The sequence below is a fragment of the Trachinotus anak genome, unplaced genomic scaffold (assembly GCF_046630095.1).
Source record: "Trachinotus anak isolate AG129_WGS33_773 ecotype Australia unplaced genomic scaffold, CSIRO_AGI_Tana_v1 ptg000019l, whole genome shotgun sequence".
NCBI classification, from domain to species: domain Eukaryota; kingdom Metazoa; phylum Chordata; class Actinopteri; order Carangiformes; family Carangidae; genus Trachinotus; species Trachinotus anak.
The window spans coordinates 14,694,585-14,713,420 of NW_027273870.1; the positions used below are offsets into that span (position 1 = coordinate 14,694,585).

General features: G+C 41.6%; 1 protein-coding gene across 3 annotated transcripts in view; it reads left to right on the forward strand.

Annotated features, from left to right (window-relative positions):
• The first annotated feature begins 2,610 nt into the window (after positions 1-2,610).
• LOC139637172 (glycine receptor subunit alpha-3-like) overlaps positions 2,611-18,836 on the forward strand; it is a 53,231-nt gene continuing 37,005 nt past the window's right edge. For all 3 annotated transcript variants that reach the window (XR_011694551.1, XM_071505776.1, XM_071505777.1), the window contains exon 1: positions 2,611-5,906. Coding sequence is in view for 2 of the 3 variants with exons in the window: in XM_071505776.1 (XP_071361877.1) it covers positions 5,830-5,906 (77 nt within the window). In the remaining variant the exon portion in view is untranslated. The remainder of the gene's footprint in view (positions 5,907-18,836) is intronic.

Here is an 18,836-nt window from a genome sequence, read left to right on the forward strand (position 1 = left end):
CCTTTGTGATATGACATTTGGATGTGCTCAATACTTTGTTATATCACAGGTGGATTTCAACTGTCCTTTGTGACAACACTGTTTGATGTTTGCACTCCTTTTTGTCATCACAGTTGGATGTGGTCAATCTATTGTGAATTCATACTTGGATGTTTTCAGTCCTTTTTGACATCACTACTGGATGATTTCAGTCCTTTGTGACATCACTACTGGATATGTACAGTCCCTTGTGTTGTCACTACTGGATGTGGTCAATCCTTTTTTGACATCAAAGGAGGATTTGGTGAGTCCTTTGTGACATCACTGTTGGATATTTGCACTCCTTTTTGTCAACACTGTTGGATGTTTGCAGTCCTTTGTGATATGATATTTGGATGTGCTGAATCCTTTGTAACATCATAGGTGTATTTCAACTGTCCTTTGTGACAACACTGTTTGATGTTTGCACTCCTTTTTGTCATCAGAGTTGGATGTGGTCAATCTATTGTGAATTCACACTTGGATGTTTTCAATCATTTTTGACATCAATACTGGATGTGTCCAGTCCCCTGTGTCATCACTACTGGATGTCTACAGTCCCTTGTGTTGTCACTACTGGATGTGGTCAGTCCTTTGTGACATCAAAGGAGGATTTGGTGAGTACTTGTGACATCACTATTGGATGTTTGCACTCCTTTGTGACATCACTGTTGGATGTTTGCAGTCCTTTGTGACATCACTGTTGGATGTTTCAACAGTGGGATGTGTTGTCAGTACTGTGCACAACATTTGTTTTGCCTGCATACAACCAGTGTCCGGTTCTTCACACAGTGGTGTTCTTGAAGATACTCGTCACTGTTTGTAACATCCTGTCTGACGCTCACTAAGCAGACCAACACACATTTTACTACAGACTGAACACAGGCAGGAGTGAAGCAAAACATACACAGGCTCAGTTATTTGTTGGCCAACCACAAACTAACAATCACTACTGTCTTTACATGTTACAGCCCTAGGTGGTGACAGGACCACTCTATCATAGAAACTGTAATGGAGGGTGAATGTGCAGTGTGCTGCTGCAGCTCTATCTGTTTACATAGAGTTTAAAGGATACAGAAATGTTGGATTTCTCTTCATTTTTAATTAATTTCTGATTTACTTTGACAGAAAATGTCTGAAATATGTTTTCATGACCATGATATGTTCAGATTCAGCCTAGACATAGAGACTGTCGTGGAATGTATCAGTTTTGTCTAATATTGTTGGTATGATGTCAATAAGACATCAACAGATCTCATTTTGCTGCAAGATATGCCTCATGCATGAAAAACAGACAAGAGGTTGAATCTCTTGATCCTGCTACGCTGACGTGATGCGAGAGACATCTTACATAGGCAGTGTGTCCACTCTGATCCATTAACATGGGCACCAAAATGAAAACCATGTGGCGCATCCAGTGTGTCTCCGGCCTTATGTTTCCCACTGACAGCTCCTGGGGGTTTACTGGTGAACTGTTGGACTGTTGGCAAACCAGCATGCACCGTCAGCCCACACTCACTGAGGTGATGTAATGAGTTGTCATCATGAGACTGTTCACTAGTTCTGGATCAACTCTCAGCCCCAAAATACAGTGTCCTGTGTTCTCTCTGTGTGTGTGTGTGTGTGTGTGTGTGTGTGTGTGTGTGTGTGTGCGTGCGAGCGTGTGTGCGTGAGTGTGTGCGAGTACTGGACATACAGGGGAAATGTGACTGTGGCTTTTACATAAACAGCCATTAGATATAAAACTGCCATCAGGTTAGAATGGATTATTATGACTCATGTCATTTAAATAAATTAAGGTTGTTCAGTATGAGTTACTGACTGGATGGGACTTATTTTAGGATTTATTTTACACAGAAACATTAAGTATCATGAAGAATCTACAATGTACATTTTCAAAACTGTGAGAACAAAACAGTAGCTGCAGGAGAAAAACCTGATAAAAGGCTAAAAGAGCAGGAGCATCAGTGTGGTGGATGGAGAGAGCACAGAGCAGGAGGTGATAATGGTTTGATTAAAGGAAAAGCTTCACCGTGCTGAACCTCATGTCTAATTCATATGTCACACATCAGTGAGAGGAGGAGGAGGGACGGAAGCTCGTCACACTCCTCCTCTCTCACCTCCACCTGCATGAACAACTGTCATGTTTCCTGCTTCACCACTAAACTCAGTCTTTAATTTCTGCATCTGGGGGGCTGTCAGTCAAAACAGTGACTAAAGAGTTATGGGATCATGGGAGTTGTCTTCTCATGGTTTGGATCCTTCAGTGCAATTGGTTCAGGAGGTTTTTACCTGGAGCTGAATTCTCCACAGAGGTCTCCTCCTCTCCACAACAAACAGACCAGCTGGTTATAACCAGTAAAAGCACTGAATAAAACAGTTTCACATTTCAAGTCAGTGATTCACTGATGCTCTTCAGTGAAACAGGACGTCTCTGAGTGGCTGGGAGCTGAGCTGTCTAACATTTATTCAGCTTGTTTCTCTGATAACTTCAGATTCAGACGTCTGATGACTAAAATCCTTCATCTGGTTCAAATATAGAGCTGAAAACCACCAAGATGGCAAAAGTGAATCTGAAAAATGTGACTTCAAACTAGATAAAAGTCAATTTGACACATGAGCATAGAGGGTATGACGTCATTGACAGGCAACCAATGAAACAGAGCCTTATCATGATTAAAATCACAGATTTCTCTGTTTGAGAATTGATGGAAACATTTGTGATGATGTAAGAACACAACTCAACAACATATAGAACACAGGTCTGGTTGTTTTAATGAGGAACAGATTATAATTCTAACACTGAGAAGGTACAAAAGACAGAGACTGCTCCTCAGACTGACCTGACAACAGAGGCAGGAGTCCTTACGCTTACACTTCAACTGCTTTTTACCTGTCAGAGGAGAGTCACCTGCTGCATGTGATAACACCAATGCTTGCTCATCAGCTTGTCTGGACAGAGGTTATCAGCTGGCCGGGTTGTTGCAGCAACATGTGAAACAGTTTGTACATTTTGTAGATTGTGTCAACAGCTACACACTTGAATCTGTTTTATTATTGAATCTGAGTTATCTGGGTTCACTGTAGAAGCCCTGTGTTCTGCATAAGAACGACTTGACTGAGAGCTGAGGTTCATCCAGCGCCGTGGAAATATCCAGTATCAACCCACCCATTAGTTTGTGAACCATCGCCATCTTGGTTTTTTGAAACCAGAAGAAACCATATTTGAAGGAGAAGGTGGAGCTGAGGAGTGAGGGGTGGATCTGACCTGCTCTGTACTCTATCCTGATTGTTAGGCAGGTCGCCATGCGTGGTACAGTCTGTCAATCACACAGTAGCTCCATCCTAATACAAACCCTGCTTTATGGTCTGTTTTTCTCTTAATGGGACCATAATTTAAAAAATGAACATCATGTTGTATTGAAGAAGACTTGAAACCAGCGGTTGAGACCATAAACTCATTAGGAAAATGTTTACTGAGGTAATATATCAAGTGAGAAGTAGAGACATTTTCACATGGACTTCAATACAGTCAGACTTCTTTTAATAACCAGTGGAGTCGCAGTCAAGCCACTGCACAGCTGTATGATGTGTGTGTTGCTAACACACAGTACAACATGTTAGAGATGACCTCACGCTGTGACACAACAAACACTGCAACTTTAACACACCATCTCTGCAATGTACAAAATAAGAAAACACATTCAAATACAGAAATGTGCTGCAAGTAACACAGATGACAATGGATGCCTGTGCTACTCACAGTATATTTCTTTATTTGTATGTGTTTTCTTAAATGCTTTGAGCTCTCAGAGCCACCGTACTTTTGGGTATTGTTTTGTTCCTATTTGCTTTAAAGGGCAGAACTATAAGAATAAAAAATCAGTTATATCATTTTAGGTCATTATTGTGTGATCAAATGGTGTCATTTATTTCCTTCCAGTATCATAACTGCCATGAAGATGAACACAATGGACGACAGACAACAACAAATATGAACAGATGTACCAAAATGTATTGAGTGTGAGGATGTTAGATACAGCAGGAAACTGAATTTAAGATGTGACGACGACTAAGAGCTTCAACTTGAGGATGTCCACATCTGGTAAACTGCATAAAAAAATTCAGCCCTTTTTCGACGTATTCAGCTAAATATCTAACATACAGTCAGCAAAGGAGTGAAATGAAGGTTGGAATCAGGCAGACTTTACAAAACTGCAAAAAAAAAAATATAATTTGATATCATGAAAAATAAATGTGGTGGGAAATATCGCAATATTCAATAGTCAGGGAGTGCTGCACTTAAAGGTAGATGTCCATGTGTTTTTTGATTATAAAGCAGGTCAAGGTTCTATATTAATACTGTGAACGTATCAAAGTGCTCAGTCCACAGAGAAATGCACACAGCCTGTATTCAGAAACTGAGCCTTAAAACGAGCTGTCACGCAGTCACGGCCCTAGGCCACACCCCAAGCCCTGCCCACTTGGACCCACCATCCAACCTTGCAGGATTTGGTTTCTTTGAGTTTTACCTGAAATCTGCCATTTTTAGTGGATCACTCAGAAAACAGTCAGCCACTCAGAAAAGAGGCTGGGAGCCTGATGGGCTCACTGACCTGTTGTTACTAGAGCCCCAGAGAGAAGCCTGAGAGAGGAGATGTAAAACTACACTGAGATGGTTATTGGTTCTTAAAACCACAAATATATCTCATGGATATCAACCACAGACTGTAAATAAAGATGGATGTAGACTCTGTGACGTCACCCTCAGGCTTCTGGAGCTCAGAGTGAGCTGACTCCGCAGTCAGATACTGGAGCATAGATTTCTGTGCATGCTGGTTTGTGGCAAGCATATTTAGTCCTTAATAAAATGTAAACAGGTGAGTTATATAAAAATTCACCTCCATACAGTTGTCATGAAGGAGGAAATTAGCTATAGAGACTAAAACTGTTTTTTTCTGCTTTAAAGTTGGACATTTTAACATGGGAGTCTTTGGGTAGTGACTCACTATTAGAGCCATGTTGATGCTTCATGTGTAGATATCAACACTTTAAATCAAACACCAGAGAAGTGTAAAATATGGGACCTTTAGAACCACAGAGCTGGATCAGAGACACAGTGGACTGTGTCCATCCTCTCCTCAGTGTGCAACATCCCTCCTTGTCCACGCCCACTCTGGCCACATATGGCACACTGTCATCAACATGAGCTACTTTACAGCCAGGAAGCACAGCCACATGAGACTGTGTGTGATCCTGCCTAACAGAGCAGAATGACAGAGAGACCACGAGACAGATGGAGGAAGAGAGGAGGATGAGGATGGAGAGCTATACAGGGACATATAGATGGAGGACGGGAGGGTGGGTAATAATGCATGGGTGGATGCTACGTTTGACCCAGCTTGCTTATTCCAATTTCAAATGTGATTCAGCTGGAAACATTAACAACAGTGATGCTGATTGGCTAAGCCGGCTGTCAGTCGTGTCAATCCGGAGTGGGGGCGGGTCTCTCTGCCCCCGTGCTTCACGAGGGCGCAGAACGAGCCTTGAGCAGATTCTGAACAGCTGTCGACTCCTCAGTCCGCTCTCCCGCGCTCTTTTCACGGATTCATCGAACATGTCCCCCCCCACCCCCCCCGCTGCGGGTCCTGGTCCTGGTCTTTGAGGGTAGCGGAGCAGCCTGAGTTTGTGGACTCCCCCTGTTGCTACAGTATGTTTGTGACAGCCTGACCACAGCTGGAGCACTGACGCCGTTTCGCGGGGCTGAGAGCATCAGGAGCAGCGCGGAGGTTTCCGAGCCCGTGGAGAGAGATGATGATGACGAGGAGGAGGAAGAGGCTCTCCGTGGCGGGCTTTTTACTCGCCTGGAAACTAGTGCTGTTACTGAGGTAAGACCTTGCTTCAGTGGTAACCCACATGACTGTTTACTTGTCTGTGAGGTAGGAGCACAAAAGTTACAGTCGCCCTGTTCCACTCTGCACAGGTGAGAAGAGTTGTTTGCATGTGTGTCCAGAAGCACCTGGACCAGGTGCATCATGGGTCAGCAGCCATAGACACTGGAGAGGGTCATGTATTTATATATAACATATAGAATCTGTTATATCGGAGTAAATGATGGAGAATATGCAAACAGAATTAAATCATATAGATATAGATAGTTGCATTCATGATGATGATTTTTTTTTTAAATTACTCATGTGTTTGTCTTTGTATTTTATGTAATGTTGTCATATTACACTTTGTCTGAAATCAAATCGACTTTAAAGCTCAATATTTTTTGTTATAGTTTTTAAAGACAAAGAAAGTGTCATAACACACAGACATACAATATTACAACAAAACAACAGTTTCTTCTTATTGTTGTAGATTCATATTTGAGTTTATGAGAAACAGAGACATTGTTGTGTTATAGTTGAAAACAGGTGGTGCACTGTCACCTCACTGTAGAGATTCTGTCGATCCCTGGGGCCCCTCTGTGTGGAGAGTGTCCTCTTGGCTTACGGCTTGTGATTAAACTATTTTAATTTTCAGTTATAATTTTGACTTCAAGTGATTATAAAAACAATTAAATGGAGTTAAAATGATTAACCAGAAAAACTACAGAAACACTCTCTCTTCTGATATGTTTTTTTATTTTATTTTTTCCTTTTCTTTGGTAGTGCTCGATATTAGCTTTACAATCGATAAGCATGTTGCCAGGGTTGATGTGTTATATTCATATATATTTAGATATTATATATTATTTGTTTTTCCATTGAATTGTATTTAAAGTTCAAGAAAGTCCACTGTTGAAGAAGTCACTCAGTATCAGCTGGGATCAGCTCCCACCCCCCCCATGACCCTGAATAAATAGTTGAATGAATGAATGGTTGGTTGAATGAATGAATGAATGAATGAATGGTTGAAGACGTTTCTCATAAGTCAGTCGTCTGTGCTGTGATTGGCTTGTTGTCTCTGACTGTGGGTAGTTTGTGCGACACTGGACACGTCAGGATGCAGACATGTTCATAGCTGACCAGTCCCACCACAGTGATAAGGGTTCACAATTCTGGATGGCCTCTTGATGAAATGCACACGTGGATAGCACAAACTCCTTCTGATGTCTGGAGGAGAGTGGAGGTGCTTGGAGGTCTCAGACCACCGAGGTGAGACTCAGTCCTGAACTGTCTTCACCAGAACAGCCACAGTGAACATTTCTATCACCGTCACTCAGAGGGAGAATCCTGCTCACTGTTCAGGGAGGGGGACCAAAACAAATCCACAGACCAGTACTCTGAGTGGTGCTCTGCAGGAGGAACTACCCAGACCACCAAAGCAGCAACCTGACCCAAGGAGAGAAAAAGACTGGTCCATGGATGCTGATGACCCTGTTACCACGGATACAGGTGGATGTTCTGATGACCCCGTTACATTCAGGAGCTGAAATCAGGTCTGACACGTCCACAAACAGGTGATGACACTGAACTCCCTCAGTGGTAACACCACCAGTCAGGTGACAACCCAAAAAGGAAACAACACACGCAGACAGTTCTTGATACTCCAATGAGAAGTGTGTGGGTGGGATCATCTGATAACTTCCAACAGACAAACCTGAAATTCAAACTCTTCATGGTCTCTTTTCAAAGAAGCTGGAAACTGATGAATCCAAACTCCTTCAGCAGAGAAGATGTAAAATGTGAGCAGTTAAAGGACAGTAGTCAGTATAAATGAAGGAGATAACACAAGATCACAACACTACTCCATTAGCTCACTCTCTAGCTCACTGTGTGCCTGTTTCCATTTGTGTTACAATCTGTTAGTGTCGTCACGACAACAAACTGAGTGATACTGAAACGACACCACGGCAGAAACATCAGGAGTTGATGGAATAAAGAAGACAGAACATGGAGCTCTTGAACTCTAAAAATCCTCTGCTATGATTCATATTTAGTTTAGCATGTTTTCACATAACAACTGGTTTGAAGCTCATCTACTCTTTCGTCCTGACTGATAAACCTGGATCAGGCCTTGTACCATGCCCACCACCTGCTTGCTCCAGGTCTCCAGGTGAAAAAGCAGAGGGTATCAAGATGGTTAGAGGAGGAAACATCAAAGAGACCTTCCTTTACCAAAGGAAAGGAGAAAATGCCGTCCCACAAGTCTTTGCTGTTGCAACATTTAACGCAATGCACCGTAGCTTAACCACAGCAGACCCATGTAAATGTAGACACATTAGAGCAGCTGGTCTATTTTCCTCTAAATTGGACCATAATTTAAAAAATTAACATCATGTTATATTGGAGAAGACTTGAAACTAGATACTAAGACCATAAACTCATTAGGAAAATGTTTACTGAGGTAATAAATCAAGTGAAAAGTGACTTTTTCACTTAGACTTCAATACAACCAGACTTCTTTTTACAACCAGTAGGGTCACCCCCTGATGGCCATTAGATAGAATGCAGGTTTAAGGCACTTCAGCAATCGCTTCACTTTTCAGACCCGAAGTCTACGTCCAGTTTTATAAACACTCTGTGTTTCCACTGTGGCCTCTGTTATTCTTAAAGTACCGGTGTTAATAACATGGTGGAGTTTTAATAGCAGGGTGTCAACATCAACCTCCAGTTACTGTGTCATCAGTTCATTAGTTGTAATATTCAGGGCACAGCCTTCATCATCTTTCACCAGAATGAACAGGAGCTTCAGACCAGGACAGAGCAGGCCTTCATGCTGATGAAGAAGAGGGTGAAGAGGGTGTGGGTGTTATGAAGAAGACTTCTACACAGTGTCTTCACAACCAAACTTTAACACAGTCGTGAACCTGGAACTGGACAGAGAGGTGTGATCAGCAGGTACATGATCTTCAGAGACTGAACACTGTCTTCAGACTCCTTCACTTCTTCTCTTTCAAACTCACAGACATATGATGCTTTTTTGTTGCTCATCATCACTTGTCCATCTGCTAACATCAACCACAAACCAAAGGTAGTTTCCTCCTCTGGTGGAATTTAGTGATGTCACTTTGAGTCTGACGTGGATGTTTCATTTATGGCATCTCTCTAACAGTCTACTGATGGTTGAACTGACGACCAGTGGGCCAGGCCACTTGAGGTTTATGATCCTCACACCACAGGCACTTAGCTGAAGATGCACACAGGAAGTGGATCAGCAGCCGTATCGTGGATCTCTGATTGCTGATCACGTCTCGTCATTAGTCATCGTGGAAAAAAGCAGCTGAAGGTTGTATTTTAGTCAGAGGGAATAAATATCTGTTGAAGAAGCATGAGTCCCAGCAGGCAGGTCAGTGTCTGCTGATATGACACCATTTCCCTGTTCTGTCATATCTACTCTGAGCTCACCCTCTCCTCCCTCAGCTGCACATCCTTTATTTATGGGCATTCATGCATGTTCGCCGTGTTTCACTTTTACATGCTGTAGTGTTTTTAATTTCAGGCTGGTTTCCCGAAAGTTGGAGCGAGCTTTAGCATAAAAAGCAGCTGAAAAGATCAAAGCTGCAGTAAATCTTCTTAGAGGGTCATGGATGGATTCAAAGACAAAGTTTAACAGGCTTATAGTCTGTCATTCACCAGGAGCAGGACCAGATCTGCATCCAGCTCGTCACTCCTGCATAACACTGCACGTCTTTGTATCTCCTGTGTTTTCTCTTTGTCTCAGAGCAGAGGGACATTATCCACGCTCACTGCTCATATCAGACTACAGCAGAGGCCCAGCATCAATGTATTGGTTTAAGTAGACATATGCATTCCGCAGCTGTATGTTTTTATGCACTGAATGAAGACAGAGAAGTTTATGTAACAGCTGATTTCATAATACTTTAGTTTTCCCCGTGTGTGTGTGTGTGTGTGTGTGTGTGTGTGTGTGTGTGTGTGTCTCACCTCCAGGCTCCACGAGGTTACACTCCTTTAATGAAGCTGTATTTACCCATGTGATGTTTGTAGCACCGTGGAAATGATATTGTGACGCATGATGGGATTTGCCTCTGTCTCCTCTTCAGGCCTGTGTTAAACTCTGGCTCAGTTTCATGTTTTTCAGTCAGATCATGGTGATGGTGAATTTTCAGTGTTGTTTGCTGAAAGCATTTATCGAAAACAACATCTGGACAAACTTTAAAAACATGTGATTATTGTCTGGAGAGAAACCAGATCACATGACTAATTTACACTATTATTTAAGTTGACAGACAAAAAGGATTAAAATCATAACTGTCCCTTGCTGCTGTGATCTTGACTGTGTTTCCTCTGCCCTGATGTCAGACAGGAAGTCCTCAGCATTAGCCTTTTCAATTTGGTGATTATTTCCTCATAAACCAGTGAAATGTCTTCAATGTTACAATGACAGCTTTATTGGCTGGACTGCAACAGTGGGACCAGGACAGTAATCTGGACTGACTGACTGACCATATTTCCACCAAAAGGAAATGAGACAATACACTTCTTGCAGCACAGCAATAAAAGTTTCTCCACTGAAACACTAGCGGGCTTTAAATTTGAAAAGGTTTGTTTTAACACAAAATGCAGTAACTTTAACAGGAGCAGATCAAAACAAGGCTTCCTACCTAAATCCAGCTGTGACCAGTTTTCCACATATCAAACAGGGGGAGTTGGATGTAAAGTTGAGGTAAATAGGACAAAACTATTGTGGATTCGGACAGAGGCTGATCTCGGTGTGAGAGACACAATAATAAAGATATTATGTCTCTTCTAACTTTCTCCCTGATCATTTTACAGTAAACCAGCTGAAATCACAGCTCAGTCTTTGTCTTTTACTGATGTGTTTGGTGATTCTGTGAGATGACACTGTGGTTATAACATCAGGATTTGACCAGAGGTGGTCCAGACATGAACAAGGTTTAAACCTGGTCTGGTTTCAATTTGTTTTGACGTGATGCTTCTCCTTCAAACACCCTTCCTGATGAAGGCTCCCTCTCTGTATGTACACTGTAATATGTGATGAAAGTTTATTTCAGCCTCAGGAGGATGTCACATAGAGCAGGAAACATGGTCCACACTAAAAAAAAAACCACACAGATTCATGTTCTCTTGTATTAAATTCAATAGCGTAGGGGAATCTACAGCACTAGGAACATGTGCGCCCGTGGCCTGCCTCAGTACACTCCACTCTGTCAGATCATGCTTTTGTGTTTATCTAATGTTTCATTGCTGCTGGGTCATAGTGATTCTACAGTCCAGTGTATGAAGAATGAGACATGATGGCTGCAGGTCCGCTACAGCATCAAACAGTCATTAACCCAGACCAGCTGAGCTGCAAGTTCTGGAGATGATTCTGAAAACTACCTTCAGAGCAGAGCTACCTGCAGGAGAGACTCCACCTGCATCAGATTATCCTGTTCTCCAACAACTGTGTGTGTGACTATGTTATTGTGTGTTACTGTGTTTGACTGTGTGTATCTGTGTGGATGGTACAGAAGTTTGTTGTTTAATGAAGTTTTTTGTGACAGAGACACTTTGTTGTGTGAGTGTGTGTGTATTTGTGACATCCTTTGTTTACCAGGTTTTGTATTTCCTGCTCGACCAAAGCAGCAGGTTTATAAACACAACTGACTGATTGACTGACTGACTGACTGACTGACTGACTTAGTGATCATAGTTCCACCACTGGTCAACTGAATGTCACATGACCACAATGGAGTTTCCCCATTAGCTCTTTCTAAATCAACGGTTTATAGCAGGTGTCATCAAGTGAACTTGGTCCTAAGGCTGATGTTTTTGTCATCCATGGAATTGTCACAATATATAACTGATTCAGATCAGCTGATTAGACAACTTCTTTGGTGTTTATCAAACCTTTTTCTTTCAAACTCCAACAAACTATTCCCACACTACACACAGGACACAATGATTTAGACATTTTTCAACAGTTATCACTGAAAACATGTTTAAATACAGTTTTAGTCAGGAGCCAGTATGTCAGTATGTGTCAGACAGCTTCTCCAGAAATACAACAGGCTAATGTGAAGCTAGCTCTGCAGTAACATTAGAATGACATCACTCATGTAAAGTTAGTTGATGAGATGAATGTAGAGCTGTACCTGTGTGAGAAGACATATTACTGAGATCAGACTAATGTTACAGTTTAAATAGATTATCTGTGGAGATCGTTCTCTGCAAAATTTTGCCATGGTTGGAACACAGGTTTTCAAGGAGAGCTGCATGATTTCTTTGATAAAATAATAGAACAAGAAGCCTTGTTGACTAGCCTTAGATATGAGAATATAAACTCAATGAACAACATAAACATAAATACAAATTGAAATAACTGACAGCTGCTATGTTATGTGAGAGAGAATTAGTAAACCAGTGGATCAATGAGTCACCCAATTAGAGAAACAGTCAATCAGAGAAGCACTAAATCAGATGGGTGAATCACCAAATCCTGAATCAGTGAGTCCATAATCACAGAATCAGTAAATCACTAAATCAGTGAACTAGTGAATCAGAGAATCAGAGCTTGTTGCTGCTGTTGTAGCAATAAATTCTACAAAAAATAAGAAAACAGAATAGGAGAGCGAGAGAGAGAAAGTGTGTGTATGTGTGTGTCACTGCCTCAGTTGTAACAGTGCGTGTCACACTTGTTACTGCTGAAGGAAACAGGCTGAAACCACAGTTAAGTGCTGCTCTGCCTGGCTGTGTTTGTGATGGGGGGGGGGTGGTGGTCTCCACACTAAATGAACATTTGGCTGAAGGCAGTAGTCGACCCTGTCCCTGTCCCTGTCACAGCACTGGGCTGTCCTAGGCTGTAATGCCAAAAATACCCCAGGGGTATCTGGGAAATGTAGTGTTTCTGATGTATGTGTTAATCCAGCAGCTAATTAGTCCGAACAAGTACTAGAGCTGTAAATAGACTGAAGAGACTGCACACCAACACAGCTCTCACCCCTTAGGGGGGTGGATTGTCTGCACCCTCCACACTAAAACATCCACATCAGAAAATCAATATGTGACTTTAAGAGAGTGATGCTGAGGTCAGAGGTCATACAAAGTCCATCCACACATGGTGACTCTTGAATTTGATGAGTGTTTTATATGTTGAAGCAGCTCTCTGCAGCCTCTCCCCATCCCCCCACCCCCAGCCTCTGTAAGACTGGGTGGGATCATGTCATGATCTGAGGTTCCCAGGGGACATGCAGAAAGAACCACACACATCTGCTGAGTGTGTTCTCCATGAGGACATGATCAGCTGTTCTTGTGCAGGCCAGTCGTCCTGTTTGCATGTTTGAAATGCCCCATGAGGAAACTCCTACCACTGTGCTGTATTATGCCGTGATACATTATGGATTTGTGAGTCCGCTCGTGCCTGAGGTAACAGCGCCCTGCAGCCAATGATCACGTCCTCTACATCTAGAGCAGTGGTTTTGGTTGTGTCAGTGCACCAGCTGATGACTGTTGTCTCTCTGCATTGTCAGAAGAGCTGAAACAACGAGCCTCTGGCAAATAATTAATTATGTTCTGCTGAAGCAGAGCGCAAAAGTGCATCCATATTTCAAGCTGAACATTTTGGCCCCAGATTAAATTATGGAAACACATCATCCATGCAGAGTAGATGCTGATCCGGTGGCTCCAGTACAGAAGGTCCCTCTCCTCCTCCAGCAGTGTCTCTGTTTTTGAATCCTAATGCACCTTTTTAAAACCAGACTCCTTTCTCTTTATTTCTTCAAGCTGGTGCTGCTCAGAACTTACACAACCTCACTGATTCCTCTTCTTTTTGGCTCTGACATCTCTTCTGTTTCAGTGGTACAGTCACTGGAATTGTACCTTGTCCTCTCACCTGCCATTGTCTACAACATCTTACTTAAATGACCCTTTTCCTGCTGACACATGCAGCAGATGTGTAGTACAGTTGGGGTGGTTGAATACATTGGTGACTGACTGAGTTCATTGTCTGTTGTTTTTTTTGCAGTGGGTTTTTTTGTAATTTTATTTTGCTAATTTAATAAACATTCAACATAACATAATAAATAACATAATAAATAATTAACCTGTAAAGCACAGGTCACAGTGTGTGTTGACAGGAACAGGCAGTTGGAGTTGGGATGTATTTGCACGTATGATTTCCATCATAATAAAACAGGGCAGAGACTAAGTGGTAACTGTGTGAAAAACTCACTCAGTTCATTCATCATATCTGAGAACTGGACCAAAAACTGTCGGTGTAGTTGTTCACCAACGTAATAGTCACCTATTGGTTCATGTGGAAGCTGCAGGAGGAGACATCCTTCATCTGATGCCAACAGACTCTTTTGGTTGGACTGAGGTCAACCCTTAAACACTGACTGATCATATTTCCACCTTTAGTCATTGAATGCCACGTGACTGAGTTGGAGTTTCCCCATTAATTGTTGCTCTTTGAAAATTATACGGCACAGTTTCTGTGAGGGGGTGTTAACAGTGTGCAGTGTTGACATTAGATGTAGAGACCAGCACAGCTTCTTTATGTCTAACTCCCTCTGTTTGACATGTAGAACTGGTCACAGCTGTATTTTACTACGGAGCCTTGTTTTGATCTGCTGGTGTTAAAGTAACTGCATTACATTTTAATATAAACTCAACACTTCCTGTAATCTTTTCAAATTTAAATCCCTCTGCCGTTTCAGTGGACAGAAACTTTTATTGCTGTGCTGCAAGAAGTGTTTCTGTTGCTTACATGTTATTCAGATCTGCCAGTTTCTTTAGCAGTTAGCGATGACTTCTCTCTTTCCTTCCCTCTCTCTCTCTCTTCTTGGTGTGTGTTTTGATTAGTTATACCTCTGCTTCCTTTAGTAATAATGATACATGTTTATTTGCTGTAATGGAGGCAAGGCTCAGTGTATTGAAGCATCCCTCCTCTTCTCTGCAGTTCCTGAGCAGCTGGGAAACCAGAGCAGCTCAGTACCAGGATTATACCCAGTCTCGTTTAAATAGTGTTGGACTGTTGAGTCTTTACAGCTTATTGCTTATCAAAGATGATCCAGGTGACTTGTTTTCGATGACAGCAGTCTCTCGACTGTAACATGTCAATAAAACTATATTTTCACCTGCACGTGTGCATCAGCGGACTGATGATGAAAATTCTTAACATGTTGTTGAATCCAGAACGTCTGCAAACCAACCTTCATTATAAACACTTCTACAGTTATCAATGCATCAGTTATGGACATTAGTCCACCTCTAACAGGTGAACGGTGGAGCAGATGTCTGCAGTGTCATGTTCTGATTCATGAGTGAAATAGTTTCCACTTCATAGCATGGTGCAGTCTGTTAATGTAGATTGATGTAGATTATGAAAATGTTTATTGGCCAGAAAGATAAAGATGCAGACAAAAGATCAGTCCAAGCATTTCACTGAGACACAGATCTGACTCCATAATAATGGAGCCTTGGTCATTTTCCTGTTCAACCTCAGCTGTGTGTATGTTGCATGCTTGTTGCCATGCTGATAGAGATAGTGTGTTATGTAATTGCAGTGTTAAACCAAGGTCTCCCAGGCACACTCGATATGGCCAGATGCAGAGGGCCTCTTCTCTGTGTCTCTTCGCGTTGGCTTCATGGGGATGTTTTGTTGCATAATCAGAGAGCTAGTTATAAATAATTCTGTCAGCACTTCAAACCTCTCCCAGACAGGGCTGGGCCTTTTAGTGTCTCAGCTGCAGAGAGCAGGTGATATGTTGTTCCTGTGTCCAGATGAATGCTGATGCTGAAGTTGTGAGTCTGTTGTTGTGTGTTTGAAGAAATAACTTTTACACCTGCAGCAACAGAGCCTGAACGTCCACAGCATCAGTGTCTTTCATTATTTATGGGCTAGAATCTGATTTTTATATATGTTAAATAAGTGTGACAGCTCAGATGTGATCATCATGTATTTGTGTCTTTGTTTTGACTTTAATTCAACCTATTTTGTTTGGTACCCCAAGTATGCTGACTGTTGCAGCCTCAAACTTTGGTGCTCTGGCTGCTCATTTTAAACCAGCTGTAAATAATCTGGGGGTTATATTTGACAGTGGTTTAAGGTTTGACAAATAGACTCTGTTGTCAAAACTAGCTTTTTCCAGCTTCGTCTTTTAGCAAAGGTAAAACCCTTCTTTAATGACCTAGAGAAGGCCATTCATGCCTTTATTAGCTTAAGGCTAAATTACTATAATGCATTTTATGTTGGTGTTAACCAGTCTTCCCTTGTCCGCCTCCAACATGTGCAAAATGCTGCTGTTCACCTTTTAACAAACACTTCCCGACGTGAACATATAACCCCCATACTCTATTCACTTCATTGGCTTCCAATTAATTTTAGAATTGATTTTAAGATGTTAATGTTTGTTTAAAGCCATTAATAGCCTTGCCCCACCTTATTTATCTGAGATTTTAACTTTCCGTAACCACAGTCGGGCATTGCAGCCATCTGGTCAACATCATCCTGAGGTCCCAAGGTCAAGATATAAGCTGTGGGGTGACCATGCGTTTGCGTTGCTGCACCTAAACTTTGGAATAAGTTACCCCCCTGGCATACACACAATTACTGACCCAGCACTTTTTAAATCTAAACTCAAAACTTATTTATTTAGAATGGCTTTTAATACCTAGTAGCACTGTGACATTTTTATTTTGTCTTTTTATGTACATTTATGCTTTTCGTGATTTTATTGTATATTGTGTTCTCTCAATTTTTACTGTGAAGCACTTTGGTCACCTTTTGGTTGTTTTAAAGGGCTATATAAATAAATGTTGATTGATTGAAGCTCAACAATATGTAAAAAGTCCTGCTGTGATTATTTTGACAGATGTTGTGATTGCAACTATTATAATGACGATGTGATGTTTGCTGGGGTCTGTATCAAACAAACTTGTTCCCTTATGTTTGGAGACAATGAATTGTAGGCCGGGGCTCTAACACAAGTATCAACCCACTGTGACGTCACCCATTGGTTTGTGGGCTGCCATTTTGAAGCCTCCAGTTTTTAATGTGTCCATTGCCATCTTGGTTTTTTGAAACCAGAAGAAACCATATTTGGAGAAGAAGGTGGAGCTGAGGAGGAATGAGGGATGGATCTGACCTGCCCTGTACTCTATCCTGTACAGGGCTGTCAATCACAAAGTAGCCCCACCCTAATGCATACCCTGCTTATGGTCTTTTTTCCTCTAAATGGGACCATAATTTAAAAAATGAACATCATGGTGTATTGAAGAAGACTTACAGTGCATCCAGAAAGTATTCACAGCGCTTCACTTTCACATTTTGTTATGTTACAGCCTTATTCCAAAATGGATTAAATTCATTTTTTACCTCAAAATTCTACACACAATACCCCATAATGAGAAAGTGGAAAAAAGTTTCCTTAAAACATTTTTGCAAATGTATTAAAAATAAACAAAAACAGAACATGTACATAAGTATTCACAGTCTTTGCTCAATACTTTGTTGAAGCACCTTTGGCAGCAATTACACGCTCAAGTCTTTTTGAGTATGATGCTACAAGCTTGGCACACCTATTTTTGGGCAGTTTCTCCCATTCTTCTTTGCAGAACCTCTCAAGCTCCATCAGGTTGGATGGGCCACTCAAGGACATTCACAGAGTTGTCCCAGAGCCACTCCTTTGTTATCTTGGCTGCGTGCTTAGGGTTGTTGTCCTGTTGGAAGATGAACCTTCGCCCCAGTCCGTGGTCCAGAGCACTCTGGAGCAGGTTATCATCAAGGATGTCTCTGTACATTGCTGCATTCATCTTTCCCTCGACCCTGACTATTCTCCCAGTTCCTGCTGCCTAAAAACATCCCCACATCATGATGCTGCCACCACCATGCTTCACTGTAGGGATGGTATTGTAGGTGTGTTCCCCTCTCTCCACAGAGCAACGCTGGAGCACTGTCAGAGTGACCATATGGTTCTTGGTCACCACCCTGACTAAGGCCCTTCTGCCCCGATCACTCAGATTGGCGGGGGCAGCCAGCTCTAGGAAGAGCTTATTGATCTTTCTTATTTTCTACAGGGAATGACCTTGTACTTTGCCTTGGAAAAGATATGTTGAATCACAAAGAACAGACTTGACAGGTTCTGATTGGTGTGAGGTTTTTTGTTTGTTTGTTTTATTTATTAACTTATTTATTTATCTTATTTCCTATTATTTTATTATTGGAACGTGATACAAGACACTTTGTGGATACAGATCACTGTGAATCCAGTGATGCTCGAATATTCATGAAGACTAGAACAGACCAGACCAGACCAGTCAATGTGTCTGGATTCTGGAGCTTCATCCTCCTGTGTTTCAGCTTTACATATAAACCAGACCACACTCAGGCCCAGTCAACTGGACTCATTCACATAGTATAACATAATACAACCCCATTTCCAAAAAAGATGTAACACAGTGTAAAATGTAAATAAAAACAGAATCCAATGATGTGCAAATCATATAAACCAATATTTAACTGAAAATAGAACAAAGACATATCAAATGTCAAAATGCTGAAATTTTATTGTTTTATGAAAAATTTAAGCTCAATTTGAATTTGATGCCAGTAACATGTTTCAAAAAAGTTGGGACAGGGGCATGTTTACCGCTGTGTTGCATCACCTCTTCTTTTAACAACATGCTGTAAATGTTTGGGAACTGAGGACGTCAGCTGTAGTTTTGAAAGTGAAATGTTGTCCCATTCTTACCTGATATAGGAGTTCAGGGTCTCCTTTGTCATATTTTTCGTTTTAATGATGCACCAAATGTTATCAATGGGTGACAGGTCTGGACTGCAGGCAGGCCAGTTTAGCATCCAGACTTTTCTACTACGGAACCATGCTGTTGAAAAACGTGCAGAATGGGGTTTGGCATTGTCTT